Below are 26,512 nucleotides of genomic sequence, written 5' to 3'. Positions count from 1 at the left end.
TAAGTTTTCATACTTTAGTATTAAATACTTTAACAATTTCATGATGTATGTTTAGAATATCTGAACATACAATCATTTGGGAATAGATGAATTTTCATTGTAAGTAAGCGATGATATTTGCGTTGCGAGCTCACCTCATTATTTTGTAATGGTAATACTAATTAGAGTGCTCATATAATGAACCAAGAATGTACTATGGCATTTATTAATGAAACTTTCCAAGTCTGAAGTGAAGTTTCTTAAGCCGATTAATGTGTCTTGCGCTAAATGATGCTTGGATCCTTTACACATAACTAAATCCTAGAACACTTGGGACACAGCCAGCGACAGGGAAAGACTTTATGTTACAGAAGGAACCCAATGAGAAAGATTTGTTCTCGAGTTTCCTATTCATTCTTTTATTTTCGCCCTGGAATAGTAGAAAAATGTGAATCGAACCGTAAAAAATAAAATCACTTATTGCTTGACATTTTTATTACAGCGAGATGACGTATGATTGTAGTTCTCTGTAATGAATTTCTAGCTGATGAATTATAACTGATGGTTCTCTCTCCCTTATATGTATTTGAAAGATTTCTAAAAAACTACTAGTTTGTAACGTAGTAATATTTCAATGCTCTCCCTTAGGGTTTCTTAAGGTTGTTTATCATATCGAGTTTTGTTTAGACAAGAGATTATGTTTGTAATTATTCATTCTTCTCCGTTCGCATCTTAAATGTACCTTCACTGGTAAACAAATTATTATACTGACAAATTTCATTTCAGCCGTCTTTGAAACGCAAGTATACGTTTTTATTTATTAATTATTTTCTGAGTTAACGTGAAATGATATTTTTTTTTAAATATACTTATGAGACTAAATACTGCGACTAAGCTGAAATTATCAAATGTTTCACATTTACTCTTCCTGCAGTAGAACTTGCGTAATTTTTCTTTCTATTAAAAATGATATCAGCTTGAAAAAAACCAAAATTTATATTAATTTCTGTTAAAAATAGAAAATAAATGAGCTACATTAATATTCAAATAACATAGTTAAAAATATTACTCAGAATGTCAACTTTCTGCTAATGAAAAGCTGGTTTTAATTATAACTTACTTATATTCTGGAAATTTTCTGGTCTTGAAATAGAATAAAAACGAGGGCTTTCTACACAAGTTCGCAATTCAAAACAACGAAATTCATTCATTCTAACACATATACAAGGGCCCACCAGCGGCCGAGCGGTAAAGACGCTGAACACTGGTAGTTCGGTCCGAGGTTCGAATCCCGCGAACGGGCTGGCTGCATGGGCGTTTTCGTGGTTTTCCCCATGTGTAACGTGTATACGAGCCAGTTTCCCTTAGAAAGTCCTCCACGAAAGGCATCCCTCCCCTCAGGCAGATAGCCCTAGCGTGCTTTGCCATAATTAAATATACCATATACAAGGTGTGCACAAGTATTGGTACAAATTTTATCGGAAGGTACAAACTTTGCAGTCAAAAGGACTAAGAATTGCACAGCAAATCACGACCACAAACGTCATGATCGCATGCTGTTTACAATAGCAGGGCTTGTTTGGTAGGCGACTGCTTACTCGGACCTTACCTACTGCCATCCTCTATTGCATCGTCTTGCAAGTTGTCTCATTTTTTTTTTTTTTTTTTTTTTTTTTTTTTTTTTTGTAACAGGTTCAGGATTACTTCACCTTGTGCCATCAAATGTTAGACGCAACATCTGTTTTCAACATGAAGGGACACTTCCTATTATGAAAGATGCGTTCGAAGACATCTGAGTGTGTCGCTTAGTCAGAGATGGATTAGGCGTAGTGTACCGGTTGTCTGACTCTCAAGCTCTTCGGATTTGAACAGTATGGATTTTTTTTCTTGTGGGAGCATATAAAGTTGTATGTGTATGAGACACCTGTCGAATCTAAAATGGGTCTGGTTGCGTTTATGCAGATATTCAGATAAATCCAGATAGTTTTGACGTTTCCACGAATCCATGATCCATTGGTGTATCGCATGCATCATTTATAAAGCTGGAAACTGAATATATTTCGTAACATTTTAAAATGGTATCACCTACTATAATATTATACCATATTTATGAGCAGTAAATACTTACAATAATGTCTGTCTTGTGTCACTTTATTTCTTGAACTTCTGATCCTATTTTCACATACGTTTATGGTCATAGGTAGCTATGCAAATCTCAATCCTTTTGACATATCCTATCTGTCCCTTAAAGTTCGTACTAATATTTACGAGATACCCGGTATAATATTAACAATACACAATATTAGACATATAACAACACAACACACAATATTAATATAACAATTAACCAAATATTAGACATACAAAAAAGGAAATTTACTGTAATAACGTATAAAAGAATAAAACAAAAACAGGAAAAATTTGCCTAATCTGTACGAACGAAAGCTGCTGTGTATGATTCGGCATATGCAGAAAATGATAAAGGAGCGAAAGGTGCAAAATGTTACTGTTTTTCCATAAATATATAAAGTGGCTAATGTTTTTGCGACTCCCAAAACATGACAAATAGTTATGCTTCGACTTACTACAGGTTTAGAAGGCTTTCACAATTGCTAACGTTCTATTATGCACCTAACCCAATTTTGCACAAATTGCATGGATCAAATAACTAAAAACATCCTCCCTTTATTCTTTATCTGAAGCCATTTCTTTCACAATTGTCATTTATAACTGCAACAGACGTTGTTCCATTTCTTCTGTGCTGAGTTTATTTTTGTAATCTGGCAACTCTTCCATGTTATTTTTGCTAACGTCCAAGCTCAAGTTTCCACTTCCTTACCTAAGATACGATGTAATCGATAACGAAACCTTTCTCAATGTTTCATCCCTTCAACCTCGCTAAACATCTGCCTGGAATGCAATTTGATCACAGTTTTCACCAAGTCGAATTGATGGCTCTGTATAAGTCGCTTCTTGCTACCCTTTCTTCTATGTGATTTACACGATGCAGAATATTAAAAGGGTGTTTCCAAAATTATCTGAGTGTCAAATTCGGTGCCAATGATTACCTGAAAACACTTTTTATAAGCACTTTCGTATAGAGCTTCTTGAAATATGAAATAGCATGCTGATCTATTAGAGAAGTATTAAGAGAAATCATGTTAGGGGGCAGTAACTTCACCGTGATGAAATGTAACTCTTCCGCCAACACGTGTGCAAAGCTTTGAGGACAATCAGGTGCATTTAATACCACAAAAAAAGCATTTTAATTGTTTTCTTGTAAGTATTTCTTCACGTTTAGAGAAAGCCTCCATTCATACATCGATGCTAATTACTTAGTTACACAAACCTTACAGTTAAACTTCCGCAAAGCGTGCAATTTAGCTTTAATTCCTAAATTTATTTGACTTATATGTAAGATAAAAAAAAAATATGAAAGCAAACTTCTAAATATAATTCACTATAACCTCTTTTATTTTCTATTTCATTTGGGAACTTCATGGAACTTCATCTATCTGTCCTAAAAATAGCGCTAAGTCGAAACTGCGTCATTCAAATTAATCATGTGATCTTATGTTACCCTTAATGCAGATGCCTCTTGACCAATCACCAAACTTTAAACGGAAACTAAAAACCGAAACTTTTCACTCTCTCCCTTCTTTCTACTAACTGATGCATCACTTTTGCTTGTGCTTCCATCGTGGCCAGACATTTTTCTGCAATCATGTGTGTGCTGCTATATTCGCTTCTATGGCAATAATATCAAAATTGTAAATGATTTTTAATAGGCACGAGTATAGTGCCAAGTGAATTGTGGCTGCTAAATGGGAATTTAAATAAATAAAAGGAATTTGAACGGAGTCGAGCCGGATTAAATTCTTTTTATTTATTTAAATCTTCTTCAAAAATGGATGGACGCTCTAAGAATCACGTATCTACGCATTTAGTATTTCTACCTATCTACGTCTCAGAGTTCGTATTTCAGCGCTTCCAAAATTTGTGCTATCATTACATATATATTATATTATATTTATGAAGTGTGATTAAAATTGTTTTCTTTTAGAGTCTTCACCTGGAGATTTTGGATACGTAACATCTAGTCCTAGAATACGGCAGTACAATAATGGGTCTTTAGTGATATGGGATGTCGAAACATCGGATCGCGGATTCTACCTGTGTCAAGCAAATAACGGTATAGGAGCATCTCTTAGCAAAATAATTTATCTAAATGTTCAAGGTAAGTAAATTTTCGAGAATATATTTATTTATTGATTATATGTATGAAATTCGGTATGAGAAATGTACATAAGTGTTTTTGGAATTTAAAAATTCAAAATTACAATGTGTCAAAAGGTACACTTAACCATCATCCCGCAAGAATTAAATTTTAAATGAAAACTTAATATTTTTATTTGCCAGTATGATTGCAATATCATTTTATGTAATCCTGACTAATTCTACTTCCACGTTACATCCATATTTCATTGTTGATATTGTACAAGCCATATTTTTAAAACTTTTTCTTGCGATGCTATAATTTCCACAGTACAATACTGAAACAGCTGCATTTTACAGAGCACCACAGCAGATTCATCTCTTTACCTTCTTCGTTTCCGTTCAGCAACATTTCATAATAATTTTCGGCTTTTTTAATAGCATTATCCACACACAGAAGAACACGTGCATCATCCGCCTACATAAAAGTCAGCGTTGTACAATTCAGTCTTACCTAGAAGCCACAGCTATCATTGGTATTAATATAAACATATAAAACAAAGAAAATCTGAAAAGTCTCAGATTTTAAATTAGATCTAAAGGGGCGTTTTATTAACAATTTGTGTGTTACTTTTATTTATTAAATATCATGTTCTTCGCGCTTAAACCATAAAATTCAATTCAGGAGCAATATCGCAAAATAATTTTAAATTGAGCATATCTTTAGAATTTGCGATATCTCCTGCGCTAAAGATAAAAATGTTTTTTCTGTACAAAATTGCCATTGATCCCTTTGAAATTCTTGAGTTTGTAATCAAAAATTCGTTAAAGTTTTATAAAATATAAAATCGATAATAAAACAAATTCCAAATTTCAAATTTGGGCTTCCAGATGCCCATATTCGCAGTAGGATTACGTCATTCAAAATTGGCTGGCTCTAGGTACCATTGCTTTATCAGAATGCGAGAAACGTACATACATTTATGCAGATTCTTCATTATTTAATTTCTTTAAATATAGTACAGGGCGATAATATTAGGTGGCAACATTTTGAAAAGTGAAACGGACTTTCAGAGTGATTCGACGCAGAATCGCAAAACGAAAGCCCATTTGCACTTAAAATACTAAGTTCAAATTTATTTCGGTATTACGAGGTAGTTCTCGTTTGCCTGATATGTTTCTGTTGGGAGTTGTCGGTTATTCTCTTACTTGAATGAAAATGTTAAGTGGAAGATGCATGAATAATGTCTGGAATAGCCCTTAGTAGAAACTATAAAAATGAACATTAATACCGAAGCTTTCTTTCGGGTACGGTGACTGGGAAAGTAGGAAGCATTACTTATTTAGTTAATGCAATTTCGAAAGCAAATAATAAGCTCTAGCAAAGTAAACCGGCCTTTTTTTCGGATGCTAAATTTATAATCCCATCTATGAGAAATGCTTGAAAAAAATTGAAGTTAAAATCTTGAAAAAAGCGAATGTAACATCTTAAACAAATAACTGTAAATTTTTACTTAAATTATTTAAAACTACGCAAATACAGATACATTCTCTTGTTCAAGGCTAAAAATTAATTATTAACATTTAGTTGTAAGAAATGTAATTCTTAAAACTACTTTCAGTTCTTGTGCCATTGATGCTAGTAAATTTTCGTTGACTTAGGTGTTTTACTTCATGCTTTTCATAAGACACGTTTTACGTCATCTTTCATCTTAGTTTTTCACATTTTTGCCGCTGTTCTGAACACAAACTACGGTATTCTAGTGATATTTTTGACTGAGCTTAGCAGAGAATAATTGTTACTTAACATAGTAAAAACACCATATTTCTACTTTTAATGTTACAATTTTTAGATAGTTTCCTTTAGAGCTTCTATTTTCAGTAGTACAGCTTCCAAACATCATGCCATTCATGACTAAATTGTAGAATTAAACACTTTCGTTAAAGAATTGTGGTCGTTTTTCTTCTAATGCGAGACCATTTCTACCGAAAGATATTACTCCCTCTGTCCCATAATAATAGCAGCTGTTTATAAATTCATTGTCTCCCATAATAATAGCAGCAAACGAAAATAAAAATAAAAGGCAGCATTTATTATCAAAACACTAGAAGAAATTAAACAAATTAAAATATTGCTCCTAATTTTCATTTTGAGGTAATTTCTGGATTTTTCAATAATTTTGTTACCGCATTTTAAACTCGTATCCCTCGGCAGCGAAGCTTTGCTTTTCCCGTATGTGTGAGTTTAAAATTATTGGAGTCATCTTTCTTCATTTTGCAACATTTTTTTTTTTGAAATAACAAAAACGTATTACCCAGAATTTCGGGAGAAATATTATCATAGGCTATGTTCATTGCTTCTATGATATCTCTTCGGCTAAGAGGAGTATGTTTAAGTTTTTAGGTTACTGATACGGCCATTCTACTGCACTTAAATTGTTTTGGAGTTCCACTTAATTGCTCCTCACTGATATATATATATATTTTTTATTTTGGTGTATCAAGAACTAGACAATCGCAAATCGATATTTGCTTAAAACCTCTTTTTTTCTATTTTACTTTTACAATGGGTTGATATTCAACTGAAATAAAACAAATAATTTCGATCAGCGGATGAAATTAGAAAAATAATTGTTATTCGTAATAATTAAGTTAATCTGAAAACTGAAATATGTGTCAAAGCAAGTGGCAGATGTCATGAAACATTGATTTTTATTGAAGTCATCGCAATTTTGCGCTACAATATTGTTTACCAGCTGTATCACCAATAATTCCCATTTAAATATCCTCTTGCTATTATTATTATGGGACAGAGGAAGTACATTTTTTGTCATTACTAAGGATCCCTTCATTCTACATGTTAGTCTCTACAAAGGCACGTTTTACCGAAATTTAAACTCTCCTATCTGTACTACGGGTTATTAAAGAGGTTTCCTGAACTGTTTCATAACTGTAGACAGAATTACTGTCGACAATTCGATTTATGCATAATAACTTCAGATTATAGTGTTTTATATCAAGCTTAACCACAATTAGTTTCCATTTAGCAATTAAATTATAAGTAATATCTCTTCTTGAATTTCCATGTTTCAAAAACATCCAGTTCTTTTCAATTTTCTGCATGTTTTCTGAAGAAGAAAAAATTTCTTACTCCACTACTTGATTTCTTCCGAGATCTCTTACAACAGTTTAAACCTAAATTACTTTTGGTTTTTCGGTTTTATATGTATTCAGTACAATATTTTTAAAACATGATGGTGTTAAACAAATCTTATTAATATTTTAAATAATTAGGATGAGTGTCGCAAGCTCAAATATTTACTTAGGTTTGAATCAAAAATTGATTTGAGTTCTAATTTTTTTCGGCTTTCAAAAGAAATACTTGTTTAAGAGTGTTTTGTTTCTATTATCAAAAGTTAAATTATTACCTCATGTTACGAATAAAGTTAGCAATCTCAATTTCTCTCAATATAAATTTTCTAAACATTATAATTACTCATATGACAAAGTTAAAATCACTGAATATTTTTAGACTATTTAGGAAAGTAACATTTTTTTTAAATGCATAAGTGCCATTCTGAAATAAAATTTGCTAACGATCAAATACTAGAGTGTATATATAACAAAATTTTAATTTCAGTTCCACCTAAATTTGAAGAAACATATCAAAGCAGAGCCATTAAAGAAGGTGACAACACTAGTCTTAAGTGTACAGCTCAGGGAAATACTCCCATTGTGATAACCTGGCACAGGAATAAAACGCCTTTGCCTGTGACTGTTAAATCTCGGTATGTTTATTTTGAAGTTTCATGGAATTTTGAATTTAAGGAAAACTTAATTTTTTTTAGCACTAATAATAAAAATACAAAATTAGTGTCACTAACGAATAGAAAATTATAAATGAAATTTAGTAGGATAAAGTGATAAGAAAACTAGCTATAGACTAAAAGTTATATATTTTAGATTTATTTTATATGTAATATTAAATTGCTGTAAAAAGATTAAGAATTCAAATATCACATTTATAACGTTAATCGAATGGCGGAAACCTGCTTATTTTGCAGTGGTCACTCCCTAAGGCCAGGCGTGGTAGCTATAAGCCTTTTAATTTATAATTGGTCGCCCATTCAAGCAGAATTCAAATCTATGAGTCACACTCAAATTATATGAATTTACATCATATGAGATGATAAAGCAGTTTAAAAGCAACTATCCATAAATACCATGTATTGGGTCAAAATTCGAGCTTGTCCAATTATTTTTTCTCTAACTGGGGCCTCTGGCTTCCAAATAACGAAGAATAATTTTTATTCCGATGAAGTGTAGAATACTTGTTATGGTAAGAATATTGCGTTTGTGACTGCAATAACACAGGTTTGATCTTGGTGACAGCACGTGTATTTTAAAATTTTCTCTAACTTACCTTATCAGAGTCTGTTTTTTTATTATTATAATGTAGTTTGAAAAACTGTAGATCTCTAAAGTTCAGAGTAAGAAATTTATAACGATGTCAATCAGAAGCCAGTGCCAGCTTATTGGTGGTGTATCTAATTATGGTAAAAGCACACTAGGGCTATCTGCCAAAGGAAGGGATGCCTTCGTGGAGGACTTTCTAAGGGACACTGGCTCGTATACACGTTACACATGGGAAAAACCATGAAAACACCCATGCAGCCAGCCCGTTCGCGGGATTCGAAGCTCGTACCGAACTATCAGTGGTCAGAGACTTTACCGCTCGGCGGCTGGTGGGCCTGCTAGCTCATTGAAATAGAACTAAAGAATCTCTTTGGTAAAATCTATGTGAAAAAATTGAGTCATCCATATGGTGTCTGCGTTTGTCAGTTGTACCATCCAAAGCATAGATAAATTCGACAATATATTTTCATGATTTGAATTAAATACAGATGAATAAAACAGCAATCCTATTAAAGCTTCGAGCCCAATTTGTCGACATTCTTTGGATCAGTCTTATTAAGTTCCTTGTATTTACTTCTTTCACTAGATAATTTATAGTTCGACCAAACCAGTATATCGTTTTTCATTTTATCACTAAAGAAAGATGTCCATACCTCTCTTGCACAGGCAGAATTTCCTGAATTTGCGATCTTTTTATACCAAGTAGCTGAGTTATAATATTATGTTTCGTTCTAGTACGACTGCAGAATTGAGGAAAAGAGAGCCATTTAAAATGATTTTTTCCATAATAAAATTTTCTCGATGTCATTTCTATATATAATTCATTATTGGAAACACTATTGGATCCACTATTGTGATCACTTTCTTCGTAATTACCTTCATCACTGCCACTTATCTGCATGCTTTAGCCAAGCTAATACAGTCACTTAAAAATTTGGATCGCCATATCGAACTTTTGTTTTTAAGGATTAAAGGTTAAAAAGTTGCAGAATTATTCATAAAATTTTTATGTTGAATGATCTTTTACTTATTTTTGTCATTATTAATTGTAATATGAATCTATTTAATAGTTGTCTATTTATAAGTTCCTTAACAACATTTTCCTCTCTTAGGTACTCTTTTCGAGAAATTACGGACGACAATCGAGTTACTTCCGAACTTGTTATCGTTTCTGCGACGAGGGAAGAAAGTGGCATGTACGCATGCTCAGCAGTTAACGAATTCGGATACGATGAAGCCACATTTCAGCTGGTTGTCCAGGGTACGGAAATTATACTTCCTTTGCCAACTTCCAAAAGTTAAACCTCGTTCCTCTTTACTCATTCGCTTATCGTTGGTTTTAATTAAATAACAGTTTACTCCTAGTTTCTATTTTGTAGTATTTAAATAAAATTCTATGTTTTATGATTCCTTTTGTATTTTATACGAGGTTACACGGATACAGACTTAGAAAATAGGAACTAAGTTATTTTAAACCGAAATATACAAAGTTAGCATTTGATTGTTATGATAAATTTTAAAATTCTACGTTAATGATTAGAATTATTTGCTTGATAATTTGATTTGCTCGCTACAATGTTAAGTAAGTAGCACGTCTCAATAGTAAGGGTAGCGTTTGAAGCAAAGAAGAAGGAACATTTGAGCTTATTGCCAAAAGTAAATTTTTCCTGTCTGTCCGAATATATATAATGCACTTCTCCATGAAATTCGTATTAATGCTCAAGAAAACTTTTCATATCAAAATATAAATTACAGATTTTCCGTTAGGAGAAATATGGAACGCTACTATGATTAATATACAGCTGGAAAAATTTATCGTTACATTAATGCACTTTAATACAACAAATCACTTCAATATTGCATTGGCTAAGCTAAACGTTAGTGCTTTAACTGGAGAATGAAAGTTAATACTAGTAATAGCTCAACAATTTTCTTTACATGACAAGTTAATTACAATATTATTCAAGTAGTGATATCCTCATATCTTAAGCATTTAGGAATCACACTCTACTCAAAGCTTTTGTTCAAAGAACACTTTTAAATTACTATTAACAGTGCTATGATATCCCTCTATTCATTGCTTGGTCGTAAATCAAATCTTGCCGTAGAAACTATGAGATCTGTTTCATCAACAAGCCAGTATTTGCATTCGTCTACCCTCTTTGGGCCATAGCAGTCGAACTATAGAAGGAAAAAAAAAAAACACTGTCCTTTGTGTAATTTTTAGAGCACTCTGTTTTGTTAGATACTAACAGTTTCGGGACGATCTAACTTAAAGCAAAGAAAGGACTGCCAGAAGAGATCTTAAGGGCGGCGCATAACTTTTCTGTCAGAAGGCTAATCTCAGCACGAGCTAGCACACAACCTAAGTAAATATAATCTTACTGAAAATAAAAATATAAATACAAAAAATTTTATGTGTAGACCACTTGACTTCCTTGTACGGAATATCAAATCACACGCATTTTTCCTGCATTTCATTTAAACATATTTCATTGTATTAAAACTACTTCGTCGATAGCGCATAAACCACAAATCAGTTTTATAATTCGTTTAGAAAAAAAAGAATCCTTTATTCTGTTCTTGCGTACAGATGTCGCGCTAAAACATTGTTAATTTGCATTCGATAGTGGTCAAAATGTATATTTTCGTTTCAGTATGATACCTGGAATTTTTCGTGATTACAATAGATCCTTTATTTTGTACACGGAAGTAAAAAGGACTGTTTTTCCTAACGTGGCATGGTAAATGTCAGCACAGAGCTTTAAGTAGCACATTGCGCTTTAATTACGTTTAAACAACCTAAATTCCTAGCGTTTCTCGGTACCAGTGATCGATGACCAATCGTTTCTGAATTGTATGTACATACTAACAAGTACAAATTAGTAATATTTACGATACGCATAATTAGCTAAACAAAATTTAGTTGTTTGAGTTATACAAGCAGATCAAAGTTTTTTTAAATTATATATATATATATATATACCAAATATAAATGCAAAACTGAGTCTTATAAGCATGAATGACATATAACTAAGCTGGTTTATTCAGTTTCTGAAATAATCTAAGTAATCACTTATGCGAATGATGACGACATTACCAAAATATATAACTATATTTCCAATCAAAAATCGGAGATTGGAGACTGTTTTGAGTCACAGACATTTAAGTGTCAGCAAATATATGTACGAAAAATTTAATTCCATTGTAGATTAATTTTTAAACGCTCAACATGGGGAACAGAAATTGCAGTTTGCATTCACTACGTCATATAGAAGACTTTAGATTAACTAATATTATTAGATCTTTTAAAAGAAAGCAAATACTACTGTTTTATTTCAAATTAAGTAGCATTGAACTAGCATTCATTAAATTTTAAAATGCATATTATTCGGAAATAGTAATTACATAGAATTATTAACCGAAGGAAAAAAACGTATGCTTTTTATCTTTCAACTTAAAAAGAAGTAGACACATTATATGAAATTAATAATGAGGTACTAAATCACACGTATTACTGTAGCTAATATTTATGTTTAATACATTGTATTGTGCAATAAATTATGTTCTCCCAAGAATTAAAATCAAGTCACATCAGTTTTAGTCGGTGTGGAATGTAAGTCAGGACTTCAACTAAATATAATGATTTGACATTTCGCAATAATTAGCTGCCAATTTATTATTTTTTCCAGTGCATGATGTAAGTTATAAATAGAAGAAAATTTAAAATGCTGAGTAATTTTTGATAAAAATATTAAAATACAAAGTTGAAATGAAATGCTTCAAAGGCCTATATATCGTTAAGCATCAACATTCTGTCTCATCTTTATTCTTGAGCAGCAGTTGTAGGTAATATTTACTAAACATGTATATACTTTATATCAGTTTGGTTTCCCTTATGTATCTTATCAATATGGTCTGCTTTATATACTATATATAAATTTAATATTTGTAAGATATTTTTGTGAATAATAATGGGCAGAAGTATGAGTAAATCTCGAAAGTTAAAAAAGATTTAATTTTATAATATATTCAATCTACCTTTATTTTACATATTATTATTATTATTATTATTATTATTATTATTACTGTGCTTATGCATCAATCAAGAGAAATCAAAGGAAAGAAAATGAACTAACATTTAGTTAGGAAATGCCATTAATAATTTCTTTTCTTTCATATGAATAAAGGTGTGCCAGATCCTCCAACAAACTTATCGGTGACAAACATAACCAGCAGGACTTTGACCATTCGATGGGATGTACCTTTCAATGGAAATAGCCACATCACCGGAAGCAGCGTGCAGTACAAAATGGCAGACGGTAAAAATCTTAAGATTTTTTTTATTTCAAAATCCATATTCTTATAAATTAATGATCATATACTTTAAGATGCAAAGATATTTATAAAGTTCATTACTTTCTTGAAATTAAATTACTTGATGTATTCAATCCCAATTTAACATTTATCAGGCATTTCATAAAAAGGACGCACATGTTTAAATAAAGCATCGTATAAATTTGAAATTGTTCTATATAATTATCAATAATTCTATCAAATCATGTAGTTATCTTAAATCGTTTAGTCGAGTTTTATATTGCTTTTTTAAAAAAAGAAAATAATCTTGTCCGAATAATACTTTATTTTTGAAATAGTAGCTATGATTATGCTTCTCAAGGGAACTTCAGTTATATCTTAGAATTTCTAACAAAATTTCACACTATAATTACTGTCAAATATTTGTTGTAATATTGCAGTGTGATGCAGAAAATTCTCCTTAAAACCGATTTACAAACTCTCAGACAAGGTTAAATATAAACAGCGTGTCAACAATATAATTTGTACGTAAATTTTATGCTGTCGAAATATACAGTTTTGCTGAAACTAACGAACAGATTAGAATTAAAGTCATGCTAAAGCCTCTATTGAAATCCTTTCTTTAGAGAATTTTTTTTTCCTGACATGTCGCTTATTCTTGTTTGGTACCTGCATATTAGGTCAATATCCAATTTTGCCAGAAGAAATGTTTTGCAAATTTGCTACTTTTAACAAATCTATGTGGTTAACATTTGTGTGTATGTTAATTTGCGAAATGTTTCTCTTCATTCATTTCTTTGTGCTACATTTTGAGACTTTAATAAATTTTAATAGATTAGCGCTTATAAGATTGAAACACTTATAAGATAAAATAATGTATCTGCTAAAATAAATTCATAAAAATTAAAACTGAAAGAAAACGTTATTTAGGCTTAAATGGAAGTTGGCAGCTGACGATCCGAAGATTATAGAACAGGGTTGCAAACAGTTTCTAGCTCCAGTGGGTAGTGTTTTTATGTGCTTAATACATTAATTGGTTTGATCTTTAAAGTTTGCCAATAACCACCGAAGTGTGGAAAGTAGGTAGTAACTGGTATTTTCAAGAGTCACTTCGACCAAAGCCAGACGTAGAAATACATTGTGTTTGGAAATCCTAGATTCAATAATTTGAATGAAGATTCCACTTGAACATTTGCTTTTTGCTTATTAAAATTATATACCAAAAATACATAATTTTTGGTAATACCAAAAATAAAATTAAGTATTAAACACAAAGGACAACTTTAATTCATTTATTCAGCGTATACATCATTTTTTTCTCTTTTCCATGCTAAAATATTCTGCTCAGAAGCAGAAGATTTATATGACCGTCAAAGTACGAAAAGCCGATATTTTATAGAATGCCTAGGCATTGTATATAATGCCGGACGTTTTTAGGGCAAAGTATGAAATATGAGAATTATTACATGCTTTTCCTATGCATTGTATAATGCCTAGGTATTCTATAGAATGACAAATGCTATTTAGGCAAGGTATGAAAAAAGGTCCTGATTAGATTATTATATAAATGACGTGCATGCCTTAAAAAATACAAATGATATTTTGAAAAAATGAGAGTGCCAATAATTTTTTTTTCAAAATACGGAAATAAAAATGAAAGTTGTACAAAACAAAATTTATGTCTTTCTTATTAAGGGAAACGAAATTTTCATATAAAAAATAAGAAATTAAAATTAACATATTTGTTGCAACATGTTAGACTTGAATGGCATTTTGAATTACATTTCATAACATTTTTAATGCAAAGAAATTTCATACTTTTGCTCACATACAGATCCCGAATCCTTAGCTGCTTCCACTAGACTCAGCAATTGCAAAAGACCGGAGAGGAATTTCCTGGTCAGGTATATCTTTAATTCTAACCGAGTTCTTACGGCAAAACGTAAATTGTGTTCTCTCATATGTTTCCTTTAAAATTCCTTCAGAAGTCGATAGAAACCATCCTTTCTCATTAAAACTGCCAATATATTGCGCAAATCACTGCGCCTTTTGTCTACGTCAGGAATAGGAAGTCGCACAGTAGTTCTCGAAGAAGTAGTGAGAATTTTTTCCGAACTCATTTTCATTTTTAGCTTGTATTCCCAGATTGATTTTAGAATTATAACCAGAGGGCCATGTAAACTTTACACTTAACCAAGCAAATAAGAAAGAATTATAATTATAAGAAAAACACTGCATGGAAGAATTACATGTCAAAAGTAATAAAGGTAACATAAAGCAATTACTCTTAGATAAGAGGAAAAGTTATGTCCATGCAAAAATCTGTCGAATCTCTTTTAACTAACGCTTCAGATGTTAGATGTTTCAATTTTTGTTGACTGTTGCCATTTAGCGTTAGGTTATAGAATTTATTTTACCTTCATTGCATTTTTAGTTTTGAAACAAAGGGTGCACAAAATATCCTCTTCTTCATCTTTACCACAGAATCATGTAACAACCCACCAGAAGGTACACATTTTTTTTACGACACTTTTTCCATGCAAGTGCATCACTCGCTTTAGTGCATCAATCTCTTTTAACTAACGGTTCAGATGTTAGATGTTTCAATTTTTATTGACTGTTGCCATTTAGCGTTAGGTTATAGACTCCCCCCTCGGGCTCTGATGACGTCTCGACGAAGAGTCCGCAAGATATTTCACATTCATCTCTATGAAGAGTAAACCGGGAATCTTTTGATGACGAGTTTGAAATGATTGATTTAACTGCACAGAATCGGGATGATTCTCCAAAACATCAATGAATCGGGATGATTCATTTAACATGGAATCTGGGTTATTCCACTCAAACTTCACAGAATCGTTATGATTCATTTAACATGGAATCAGGATGATTTCCTGAAACTTCACTGAATCGGGATGATTCATTTAACATGGAATCGGGATGATTCCTTAAAACTTCACTGAATCGGGATGATTCATTTAACATGGAATCGGGATGATTCCCTAAAACATCACTGAATCGGAATGATTCACTTAACATAGAATCAGTTCTTGAAAAGTTCATTATATGGGGTTGGATCTCCCTCTGGTTTGAAGCGACTCTCGAATTCTAAAAGCCAAATCACAATATCATATCCACCCTACTATAAAAGGAACTTTGAAAGTAAAAATTTTGAAAATGTCAAAATAGTTCGAATTCAACTTTGACCGCACCTGTGGAATTACTATTTTGTTTATCTTCATTACTTTTGCTAGACGACTGCTTTTAATGCAACACATTTTTGAGCCACTCATTTTCCTTTTCTAAATTTGAATTTTGTTTCTTAACTTCTCCTAATTCTATGAGAGTATGAAAAGGTTCACTAGAACAATCATCTGTTGTAGAACTAGAGCCTTTCAGTTTTTAAACCGTTTCCTCCACTTCGTCATCAAGGTCTTATTTTTCTTCTTCCAAGACTCTGATGAGTTGCTCCATTTTTTGGTAGCTTTTTCAAATAGAGTTTAAGATTTCTTTTCTAATCAATGATAACTGAGACTAATAAGATTGAATTTAGGATCTGGAGAATTTCCACATTTATTCTTTGGTTCATCCGTTCCAGTAGCGTTGACTTTTAATGACGTATTTTCAGTCATTTCTTTCCGTTGTTCCATTTCTTTTTTATTCTCAAATATTATTTCTTTTTATTTAGAAAATTAAACATGCTTCCACTCTATGTTAAACTATCATAATCAATTTAACTTTATAGAAAATACAATTCCTACTTGCTACATGATTGCTTTACAATAAGCGCAAGGACATTGGATTAATGCTTCACTCCTAGGGTGGCTGTTAATTTCCAGATTGTCAAAAATCAAAATTTTCCATATCACCAGGGTGGTAATTTTCTTCTTTTAACGCAGGAAGAGCTCGAAGAAAAAAATTGCGCTCCGCTTTCGGTAATAAGTTTTAAACTTTTGAGGATTTGGGTCCACTGTTGGGCTGCCAGTTTATAATCAGAGGGCGATGTAAACTTTACATTTAACCAAGCAAACAAAAAAAAAATTATAATTATAAGAAAAACACTACATGGAAGAATTACATGTCAAAAGTAATAAATGTAGCATAAATCAATTACTCTTGGATAAGAGGAAAAGTTATGTCCATTCAAAAATCTGTCGAATCTCTTTTAACTAACGGCTCAGATGTTAGATGTTTCAATTTTTGTTGACTGTTGCCATTTAGCGTTAGGTTATAGAATTTATTTTACCTTCAATTGCATTTTTAGTTTTGAAACAAAGGGTGCACAAAATATCCATTTCTTCATCTTTACCACAGAATCATATAACAACCCACCAGAAGGTACACATTTTTTTTACGACACTTTTTCCATGCAAGTGCATCACTCGCTTTAGTGCATCAATCTCTTTTAACTAACGGTTCAGATGTTAGATGTTTCAATTTTTATTGACTGTTGCCATTTAGCGTTAGGTTATAGACTCCCCCCTCGGGCTCTGATGACGTCTCGACGAAGAGTCCGCAAGATATTTCACATTCATCTCTATGAAGAGTAAACCGGGAATCTTTTGATGACGAGTTTGAAATGATTGATTTAACTGCACAGAATCAGAATGATTCTCCAAAACATCAATGAATCGGGATGATTCATTTAACATGGAATCAGGGTTATTCCACTCAAACTTCACAGAATCGTTATGATTCATTTAACATGGAATCAGGATGATTCCCTGAAACTTCACTGAATCGGGATGATTCATTTAACATGGAATCGGGATGATTCCTTAAAACTTCACTGAATCGGGATGATTCATTTAACATGGAATCGGGATGATTCCCTAAAACATCACTGAATCGGAATGATTCACTTAACATAGAATCAGTTCATGAAAAGTTCATTATATGGGGTTGGATGTCCCTCTGGTTTGAAGCGACTCTCGAATTCTAAAAGCCAAATCACAATATCATATCCACCCTACTATAAAAGGAACTTTGAAAGTAAAAATTTTGAAAATGTCAAAATAGTTCGAATTCAACTTTGACAGCACCTGTGGAATTACTATTTTGTTTATCTTCATTACTTTTGCTAGACGACTGCTTTTAATGCAACACATTTTTGAGCCACTCATTTTCCTTTTCTAAATTTGAATTTTGTTTCTTAACTTCTCCTAATTCTATGAGAGTATGAAAAGGTTCACTAGAACAATCATCTGTTGTAGAACTAGAGCCTTTCAGTTTTTAAACCGTTTCCTCCACTTCGTCATCAAGGTCTTATTTTTCTTCTTCCAAGACTCTGATGAGTTGCTCCATTTTTTGGTAGCTTTTTCAAATAGAGTTTAAGATTTCTTTTCTAATCAATGATAAATGAGAGTAATAAGATTGAATTTAGGATCTGGAGAATTTCCACATTTATTCTTTGGTTCATCCGTTCCAGTAGCGTTGACTTTTAATGACGTATTTTCAGTCATTTCCTTCCGTTGTTCCATTTCTTTTTTATTCTCAAATATTATTTCTTTTTATTTAGAAAATTAAACATGCTTCCACTCTATGTTAAACTATCATAATCAATTTAACTTTATATAAAATACTATTCCTACTTGCTACATGATTGCTTTACAATAAGCGCAAGGACATTGGATTAATGCTTCACTCCTAGGGTGGCTGTTAATTTCCAGATTGTCAAAAATCAAAATTTTCCATATCACCAGGGTGGTAATTTTCTTCATTTAACGCAGGAAGAGCTCGAAGTAAAAAATTGCGCTCCGCTTTCGGTAATAAGTTTTAAAGTTTTGAGGATTTGGGTCCACTGTTGGGCTGCCAGTTTATAATAAGAGGGCGATGTAAACTTTACATTTAACCAAGCAAACAAAAAAAAATTATAATCATAAGAAAAACACTACATGGAAGAATTACATGTCAAAAGTAATAAATGTAGCATAAATCAATTACTCTTGGATAAGAGGAAAAGTTATGTCCATGCAAAAATCTGTCGAATCTCTTTTAACTAACGGCTCAGATGTTAGATGTTTCAATTTTTGTTGACTGTTGCCATTTAGCGTTAGGTTATAGAATTTATTTTACCTTCAATTGCATTTTTAGTTTTTAAACAAAGCGTGCACAAAATATCCATTTCTTCGTCTTTACCACAGAATCATATAACAACCCACCAGAAGGTACACATTTTTTTTACGACACTTTTTCCATGCAAGTGCATCACTCGCTTTAGTGCATCAATCTCTTTTAACTAACGGTTCAGATGTTAGATGTTTCAATTTTTATTGACTGTTGCCATTTAGCGTTAGGTTATAGACTCCCCCCTCGGGCTTTGATGACGTCTCGACGAAGAGTCCGCAAGATATTTCACATTCACCTCTATGAAGAGTAAACCGGGAATCTTTTGATGACGAGTTTGAAATGATTGATTTAACTGCACAGAATCACGATGATTCTCCAAAACATCAATGAATCGGGATGATTCATTTAACATGGAATCAGGGTTATTCCACTCAAACTTCACAGAATCGTTATGATTCATTTAACATGGAATCAGGATGATTCCCTGAAACTTCACTGAATCGGGATGATTCATTTAACATGGAATCGGGATGATTCATTTAACATGGAATCGGGATGATTCATTTAACATGGAATCGGGATGATTCCTTAAAACTTCACTGAATCGGGATGATACATTTAACATGGAATCGGGATGATTCCCTAAAACATCACTGAATCGGAATGATTCACTTAACATAGAATCAGTTCTTGAAAAGTTCATTATATGGGGTTGGATCTCCCTCTGGTTTGAAGCGACTCTCGAATTCTAAAAGCCAAATCACAATATCATATCCACCCTACTATAAAAGGAACTTTGAAAGTAAAAATTTTGAAAATGTCAAAATAGTTCGAATTCAACTTTGACAGCACCTGTGGAATTACTATTTTGTTTATCTTCATTACTTTTGCTAGACGACTGCTTTTAATGCAACACATTTTTGAGCCACTCATTTTATTTTTCTAAATTTGAATTTTGTTTCTTAACTTCTCCTAATTCTATGAGAGTATGAAAAGGTTCACTAGAACAATCATCTGTTGTAGAACTAGAGCCTTTCAGTTTTTAAACCGTTTCCTCCACTTCGTCATCAAGGTCTTATTTTCCTTCTTCCAAGACTCTGATGAGTTGCTCCATTTTTTGGTAGCTTTTTCGAATAGAGTTTAAGATTTCTTTTCTAATCAATGATAACTGAGACTAATAAGATTGAATTTACGATCTGGAGAATTTCCACATTAATTCTTTGGTTCATCCGTTCCAGTAGCGTTGACTTTTAATGACGTATTTTCAGTCATTTCCTTCCGTTGTTCCATTTCTTTTTTATTCTCAAATATTATTTCTTTTTATTTAGAAAATTAAACATGCTTCCACTCTATGTTAAACTATCATAATCAATTTAACTTTATAGAAAATACAATTCCTCTTTGCTACATGATTGCTTTACAATAAGCGCAAGGACATTGGATTAATCCTTCACTCCTAGGGTGGCTGTTAATTTCCAGATTGTCAAAAATCAAAATTTTCCATATCACCAGGGTGGTAATTTTCTTCTTTTAACGCAGGAAGAGCTCGAAGAAAAAAATTGCGCTCCGCTTTCGGTAATAAGTTTTAAACTTTTGAGAATTTGGGTCCACTGTTGGGCTGCCAGTTTATAATAAGAGGGCGATGTAAACTTTACATTTAACCAAGCAAACAAAAAAAAATTATAATCATAAGAAAAACACTACATGGAAGAATTACATGTCAAAAGTAATAAATGTAGCATAAATCAATTACTCTTGGATAAGAGGAAAAGTCATGTCCATGCAAAAATCTGTCGAATCTCTTTTAACTAACGGCTCAGATGTTAGATGTTTCAATTTTTGTTGACTGTTGCCATTTAGCGTTAGGTTATAGAATTTATTTTACCTTCAATTGCATTTTTAGTTTTGAAACAAAGGGTGCACAAAATATCCATTTCTTCATCTTTACCACAGAATCATATAACAACCCACCAGAAGGTACACATTTTTTTTACGACACTTTTTCCATGCAAGTGCATCACTCGCTTTAGTGCATCAATCTCTTTTAACTAACGGTTCAGATGTTAGATGTTTCAATTTTTATTGACTGTTACCATTTAGCGTTAGGTTATAGACTCCCCCCTCGGGCTCTGATGACGTCTCGACGAAGAGTCCGCAAGATATTTCACATTCATCTCTATGAAGAGTAAACCGGGAATCTGTGGATGACGAGTTTGACATGATTGATTTAACTGCACAGAATCAGGATGATTCTCCAAAACATCAATGAATCGGGATGATTCATTTAACATGGAATCAGGGTTATTCCACTCAAACTTCACAGAATCGTTATGATTCATTTAACATGGAATCAGGATGATTCCCTGAAACTTCACTGAATCGGGATGATTCATTTAACATGGAATCGGGATGATTCCTTAAAACTTCACTGAATCGGGATGATTCATTTAACATGGAATCGGGATGATTCCCTAAAACATCACTGAATCGGAATGATTCACTTAACATAGAATCAGTTCTTGAAAAGTTCATTATATGGGGTTGGATCTCCCTCTGGTTTGAAGCGAGTCTCGAATTCTAAAAGCCAAATCACAATATCATATCCACCCTACTATAAAAGGAACTTTGAAAGTAAAAATTTTGAAAATGTCAAAATAGTTCGAATTCAACTTTGACAGCACCTGTGGAATTACTATTTTGTTTATCTTCATTACTTTTGCTAGACGACTGCTTTTAATGCAACACATTTTTGAGCCACTCATTTTATTTTTCTAAATTTGAATTTTGTTTCTTAACTTCTCCTAATTCTATGAGAGTATGAAAAGGTTCACTAGAACAATCATCTGTTGTAGAACTAGAGCCTTTCAGTTTTTAAACCGTTTCCTCCACTTCGTCATCAAGGTCTTATTTTCCTTCTTCCAAGACTCTGATGAGTTGCTCCATTTTTTGGTAGCTTTTTCGAATAGAGTTTAAGATTTCTTTTCTAATCAATGATAACTGAGACTAATAAGATTGAATTTACGATCTGGAGAATTTCCACATTAATTCTTTGGTTCATCCGTTCCAGTAGCGTTGACTTTTAATGACGTATTTTCAGTCATTTCCTTCCGTTGTTCCATTTCTTTTTTATTCTCAAATATTATTTCTTTTTATTTAGAAAATTAAACATGCTTCCACTCTATGTTAAACTATCATAATCAATTTAACTTTATAGAAAATACAATTCCTCTTTGCTACATGATTGCTTTACAATAAGCGCAAGGACATTGGATTAATCCTTCACTCCTAGGGTGGCTGTTAATTTCCAGATTGTCAAAAATCAAAATTTTCCATATCACCAGGGTGGTAATTTTCTTCTTTTAACGCAGGAAGAGCTCGAAGAAAAAAATTGCGCTCCGCTTTCGGTAATAAGTTTTAAACTTTTGAGAATTTGGGTCCACTGTTGGGCTGCCAGTTTATAATAAGAGGGCGATGTAAACTTTACATTTAACCAAGCAAACAAAAAAAAATTATAATCATAAGAAAAACACTACATGGAAGAATTACATGTCAAAAGTAATAAATGTAGCATAAATCAATTACTCTTGGATAAGAGGAAAAGTCATGTCCATGCAAAAATCTGTCGAATCTCTTTTAACTAACGGCTCAGATGTTAGATGTTTCAATTTTTGTTGACTGTTGCCATTTAGCGTTAGGTTATAGAATTTATTTTACCTTCAATTGCATTTTTAGTTTTGAAACAAAGGGTGCACAAAATATCCATTTCTTCATCTTTACCACAGAATCATATAACAACCCACCAGAAGGTACACATTTTTTTTACGACACTTTTTCCATGCAAGTGCATCACTCGCTTTAGTGCATCAATCTCTTTTAACTAACGGTTCAGATGTTAGATGTTTCAATTTTTATTGACTGTTACCATTTAGCGTTAGGTTATAGACTCCCCCCTCGGGCTCTGATGACGTCTCGACGAAGAGTCCGCAAGATATTTCACATTCATCTCTATGAAGAGTAAACCGGGAATCTGTGGATGACGAGTTTGACATGATTGATTTAACTGCACAGAATCAGGATGATTCTCCAAAACATCAATGAATCGGGATGATTCATTTAACATGGAATCAGGGTTATTCCACTCAAACTTCACAGAATCGTTATGATTCATTTAACATGGAATCAGGATGATTCCCTGAAACTTCACTGAATCGGGATGATTCATTTAACATGGAATCGGGATGATTCCTTAAAACTTCACTGAATCGGGATGATTCATTTAACATGGAATCGGGATGATTCCCTAAAACATCACTGAATCGGAATGATTCACTTAACATAGAATCAGTTCTTGAAAAGTTCATTATATGGGGTTGGATCTCCCTCTGGTTTGAAGCGAGTCTCGAATTCTAAAAGCCAAATCACAATATCATATCCACCCTACTATAAAAGGAACTTTGAAAGTAAAAATTTTGAAAATGTCAAAATAGTTCGAATTCAACTTTGACAGCACCTGTGGAATTACTATTTTGTTTATCTTCATTACTTTTGCTAGACGACTGCTTTTAATGCAACACATTTTTGAGCCACTCATTTTATTTTTCTAAATTTGAATTTTGTTTCTTAACTTCTCCTAATTCTATGAGAGTATGAAAAGGTTCACTAGAACAATCATCTGTTGTAGAACTAGAGCCTTTCAGTTTTTAAACCGTTTCCTCCACTTCGTCATCAAGGTCTTATTTTTCTTCTTCCAAGGCTCTGATGAGTTGCTCCATTTTTTGGTAGCTTTTTCAAATAGAGTTTAAGATTTCTTTTCTAATCAATGATAACTGAGACTAATAAGATTGAATTTACGATCTGGAGAATTTCCACATTAATTCTTTGGTTCATCCGTTCCAGTAGCGTTGACTTTTAATGACGTATTTTCAGTCATTTCCTTCCGTTGTTCCATTTCTTTTTTATTCTCAAATATTATTTCTTTTTATTTAGAAAATTAAACATGCTTCCACTCTATGTTAAACTATCATAATCAATTTAACTTTATAGAAAATACAATTCCTACTTGCTACATGATTGCTTTACAATAAGCGCAAGGACATTGGATTAATCCTTCACTCCTAGGGTGGCTGTTAATTTCCAGATTGTCAAAAATCAAAATTTTCCATATCACCAGGGTGGTAATTTTCTTCTTTTAACGCAGGAAGAGCTCGAAGAAAAAAATTGCGCTCCGCTTTCGGTAATAAGTTTTAAACTTTTGAGAATTTGGGTCCACTGTTGGGCTGCCAGTTTATAATAAGAGGGCGATGTAAACTTTACATTTAACCAAGCAAACAAAAAAAAATTATAATCATAAGAAAAACACTACATGGAAGAATTACATGTCAAAAGTAATAAATGTAGCATAAATCAATTACTCTTGGATAAGAGGAAAAGTCATGTCCATGCAAAAATCTGTCGAATCTCTTTTAACTAACGGCTCAGATGTTAGATGTTTCAATTTTTGTTGACTGTTGCCATTTAGCGTTAGGTTATAGAATTTATTTTACCTTCAATTGCATTTTTAGTTTTGAAACAAAGGGTGCACAAAATATCCATTTCTTCATCTTTACCACAGAATCATATAACAACCCACCAGAAGGTACACATTTTTTTTACGACACTTTTTCCATGCAAGTGCATCACTCGCTTTAGTGCATCAATCTCTTTTAACTAACGGTTCAGATGTTAGATGTTTCAATTTTTATTGACTGTTACCATTTAGCGTTAGGTTATAGACTCCCCCCTCGGGCTCTGATGACGTCTCGACGAAGAGTCCGCAAGATATTTCACATTCATCTCTATGAAGAGTAAACCGGGAATCTTTTGATGACGAGTTTGAAATGATTGATTTAACTGCACAGAATCAGGATGATTCTCCAAAACATCAATGAATCGGGATGATTCATTTAACATGGAATCAGGGTTATTCCACTCAAACTTCACAGAATCGTTATGATTCATTTAACATGGAATCAGGATGATTCCCTGAAACTTCACTGAATCGGGATGATTCATTTAACATGGAATCGGGATGATTCCTTAAAACTTCACTGAATCGGGATGATTCATTTAACATGGAATCGGGATGATTCCCTAAAACATCACTGAATCGGAATGATTCACTTAACATAGAATCAGTTCTTGAAAAGTTCATTATATGGGGTTGGATCTCCCTCTGGTTTGAAGCGAGTCTCGAATTCTAAAAGCCAAATCACAATATCATATCCACCCTACTATAAAAGGAACTTTGAAAGTAAAAATTTTGAAAATGTCAAAATAGTTCGAATTCAACTTTGACAGCACCTGTGGAATTACTATTTTGTTTATCTTCATTACTTTTGCTAGACGACTGCTTTTAATGCAACACATTTTTGAGCCACTCATTTTATTTTTCTAAATTTGAATTTTGTTTCTTAACTTCTCCTAATTCTATGAGAGTATGAAAAGGTTCACTAGAACAATCATCTGTTGTAGAACTAGAGCCTTTCAGTTTTTAAACCGTTTCCTCCACTTCGTCATCAAGGTCTTATTTTTCTTCTTCCAAGGCTCTGATGAGTTGCTCCATTTTTTGGTAGCTTTTTCAAATAGAGTTTAAGATTTCTTTTCTAATCAATGATAACTGAGACTAATAAGATTGAATTTACGATCTGGAGAATTTCCACATTAATTCTTTGGTTCATCCGTTCCAGTAGCGTTGACTTTTAATGACGTATTTTCAGTCATTTCCTTCCGTTGTTCCATTTCTTTTTTATTCTCAAATATTATTTCTTTTTATTTAGAAAATTAAACATGCTTCCACTCTATGTTAAACTATCATAATCAATTTAACTTTATAGAAAATACAATTCCTACTTGCTACATGATTGCTTTACAATAAGCGCAAGGACATTGGATTAATCCTTCACTCCTAGGGTGGCTGTTAATTTCCAGATTGTCAAAAATCAAAATTTTCCATATCACCAGGGTGGTAATTTTCTTCTTTTAACGCAGGAAGAGCTCGAAGAAAAAAATTGCGCTCCGCTTTCGGTAATAAGTTTTAAACTTTTGAGAATTTGGGTCCACTGTTGGGCTGCCAGTTTATAATAAGAGGGCGATGTAAACTTTACATTTAACCAAGCAAACAAAAAAAAATTATAATCATAAGAAAAACACTACATGGAAGAATTACATGTCAAAAGTAATAAATGTAGCATAAATCAATTACTCTTGGATAAGAGGAAAAGTCATGTCCATGCAAAAATCTGTCGAATCTCTTTTAACTAACGGCTCAGATGTTAGATGTTTCAATTTTTGTTGACTGTTGCCATTTAGCGTTAGGTTATAGAATTTATTTTACCTTCAATTGCATTTTTAGTTTTGAAACAAAGGGTGCACAAAATATCCATTTCTTCATCTTTACCACAGAATCATATAACAACCCACCAGAAGGTACACATTTTTTTTACGACACTTTTTCCATGCAAGTGCATCACTCGCTTTA

General features: G+C 32.5%; 1 protein-coding gene across 6 annotated transcripts in view; it reads left to right on the top strand.

Annotated features, from left to right (window-relative positions):
- Window positions 1–26,512, top strand: part of LOC118188464 (cell adhesion molecule Dscam1-like) — a 572,681-nt gene that overhangs the window by 309,454 nt on the left and 236,715 nt on the right. For all 6 annotated transcript variants that reach the window (XR_015041171.1, XR_015041170.1, XR_015041169.1 and 3 more), the window contains exons 12-15: window positions 4,043–4,216; window positions 7,835–7,982; window positions 9,723–9,871; window positions 12,801–12,932. Coding sequence is in view for 3 of the 6 variants with exons in the window: in XM_085816872.1 (XP_085672998.1) it covers window positions 4,043–4,216; window positions 7,835–7,982; window positions 9,723–9,871; window positions 12,801–12,932 (603 nt within the window). In the remaining 3 variants the exon portion in view is untranslated. The remainder of the gene's footprint in view (window positions 1–4,042; window positions 4,217–7,834; window positions 7,983–9,722; window positions 9,872–12,800; window positions 12,933–26,512) is intronic.

Source organism: Stegodyphus dumicola, chromosome 5 (assembly GCF_044657685.1).
Source record: "Stegodyphus dumicola isolate Sdum_Otavi_A_Nest chromosome 5, ASM4465768v1".
In the NCBI taxonomy this organism is placed as follows: Eukaryota; Metazoa; Arthropoda; class Arachnida; order Araneae; family Eresidae; genus Stegodyphus; species Stegodyphus dumicola.
This window is presented reverse-complemented; position numbering and strand designations above follow the sequence as displayed.